This window comes from Engraulis encrasicolus, chromosome 4 (assembly GCF_034702125.1).
Source record: "Engraulis encrasicolus isolate BLACKSEA-1 chromosome 4, IST_EnEncr_1.0, whole genome shotgun sequence".
NCBI classification, from domain to species: domain Eukaryota; kingdom Metazoa; phylum Chordata; class Actinopteri; order Clupeiformes; family Engraulidae; genus Engraulis; species Engraulis encrasicolus.
In genome coordinates, this window is record NC_085860.1 from 52,911,787 (window position 1) to 52,914,286 (window position 2,500).

General features: G+C 53.6%; 1 protein-coding gene across 1 annotated transcript in view; it reads left to right on the forward strand.

Moving 5' to 3' along the window:
- The window catches only part of tln2b (talin 2b), a 351,125-nt gene that overhangs the window by 304,191 nt on the left and 44,434 nt on the right, over positions 1 to 2,500 (forward strand). The window contains exon 48 of the mRNA XM_063197707.1: positions 1,359 to 1,542. Coding sequence (XP_063053777.1) covers positions 1,359 to 1,542 — 184 coding nt within the window. The remainder of the gene's footprint in view (positions 1 to 1,358; positions 1,543 to 2,500) is intronic.

A 2,500-nucleotide genomic window follows, 5' to 3' on the forward strand; every position in this document is an offset into this window, starting at 1 on the left:
CGGTATTGACACAAAGGCATACATGCTGAATATCCATCCCCTGGAGAGAGTTCAGATATTCCCCATGTAAGCTGGGGCCCCAGTAAAGAACACACTATCAGGTGTTCCAGAACACACCAGGCGATTGAAACATTCTCTCTCTCTGCGGTTTGAATGTTCTCTTCACCCCCTGGAGATCCCATTTCATTTCACTCTTCAACTTATCCCCTCAACGGACCCAAACCAACCCCACTCAGACGCCCCCAAACAGGCTCTGATGAGACTGGACGTGTCTAAGTGGTTCTGTGTTTGTGCAATGGGGCCTGAATGAGAGAGTAGTGGATCACTGCTCTCCCTAAGGTCCTCTAAGAGACCGCCTGCCTGCCTGCCTGCCTGCCTGCTTGCCCGCCTGCCGAGCCTGCCTGCCTGTCTTCCAGCCTGCCTGCCTGCCTGCCTGCCTGCTTGCCTGGATGTCTGAATGACTGACTAGTCATCATTCCCACACTGCCTGTTGCCCCTCTGCTCTGCTCTGCTCTGCTCTGCTCTGCTGTGCTGCGCTCTGGTCAAAGTCAAAAGTCAAATTCAACTTTATTAGCCCAAAAGGGAAATTCAGGTGGTCAAATTGCAAAGTCAAGACTTAAAGCAAATAAATAAATACCCACCTACTCCTATATCTTCAACTCCATTTGGCGTAGTGCTACGCGGGTCGACCCAGGGCCAGATTAACACACAGGCTATGTATGGCTACAGCCTAGGAGCCCCCACCTGCCAGGGGCCCCGAAGTAGGCCAAAGGGGGAATAATCGATGTAATTGAAGAAATGTAACAAGATACAGTATTGATAACGAAGTCTTCTGCGTCAGGTAGAGTTTTAAATCTTATTAATTCTCCTCCTGGGTGGGAATTATTATCAATGTAATTTCTTTTAACGAAATTTGCCTTCTGTGGGGGCCCTACTGCAGCTTGTAAGCCTAGGGGCCCCTGGACTTCTTAAACTGGCCCTGGGTGCTCCACATCAGCTGAAACCTGATGAATGCCTGACACATCTGGCACCAGATCAGCTATACCACCCCTGTTTCCTGTTGAGGTAGTGTACGTGGTGGTGAAAGATGGTCAGACGCTAAACATTCTTCCCCATCATCAGACCACCACATACTAGGAGCCTTTCAAGAGACTTTTCGCCTTCCACCACCCCCACTAGACATGTTACAAAAGTCGAGCGACACGTCACCCGCTGTGTCACTCCCCACACTAACGCACACACAACCACACACACACACCACACACACATACACACGCACACACACCAAAAAGTAAGTGTACACAGTGTCACATGTGCCACATATCCTTTTCCATCTGTGGTCTCTTCTCCCCCCGTAGAGAGAGCATCCTGAAGACGGCCAAGGCGCTGGTGGAGGACACTAAGATGCTGGTGGCAGGGGCGGCGTCCAGCCAGGAGAAGCTGGCCCAGGCAGCCCAATCCTCCGCCAAGACCATCACCCAGCTCACAGAGGTGGTCAAGCTGGGAGCCACCAGCATGGGCTCCGACGACCCCGAGACACAGGTGAGGCCGCTCGCTCTACACACACACACACACACACACACACACACACACACACACACACACACACACAGAGAGAGGTGGTCAAGCTGGGAGCCACCAGCATGGGCCCCGAGACACAGGTGAGGCCGCTCTCTCTACACACACACACACACACACACACACACACACACACACACACACACACACACACACACACACACACACACACACACACACACACACACACAGAGGTGGTCAAGCTGGGAGCCACCAGCATGGGCTCTGACGACCCCGAGACACAGGTGAGGCCGCTCGCTCTACACACACACACACACACACACACACACACACACACACACACACACACACACACACACACACACACACACACACACACACACACACACACACACACAGAGGTGGTCAAGCTGGGAGCCACCAGCATGGGCTCCGACGACCCAGAGACACAGGTGAGGTATTTCTCTCTACACACACTGACGCACGCACGCACGAACGAATGAATGGGTGCGCGCACACACAGACACGGACACACACAAACGCACACACATAGGCGCTCTCTCCCTCTCTCTCTCTCTCTCTCTCTCTCTCTCTCTCTCTCTCTCTCTCTCTCTCTCTCTCTCTCTCTCTCTCTCTCTCTGTCTCTGTCTCTGTCTCTCTCTCTGTCTCTCTCTCTCTCTCTCTCTCCCTGCCTCTGCCTCTGTCTCTGTCTCTTTCACTGAGGTGATGGCAGTCATGGGCAAGCGGTTAGGGCATCAAACTTGTAGCCCAAAGGTTCCCGGTTCGATCCCCGACCCGCCAGGTTGGTGGGGGGAGTAATTAACCAGTGCCCCCCCCCATCCTCCTCCATGACTGCAGTACCCTGAGCATGGTACCGTCCCGCCGCACTGCCCCCTTGCACGGGTGAGGCATAAGTGCAATTTAGTTGTGTGCGGTGTGCAGTGAACAACTGTGTGCTGTG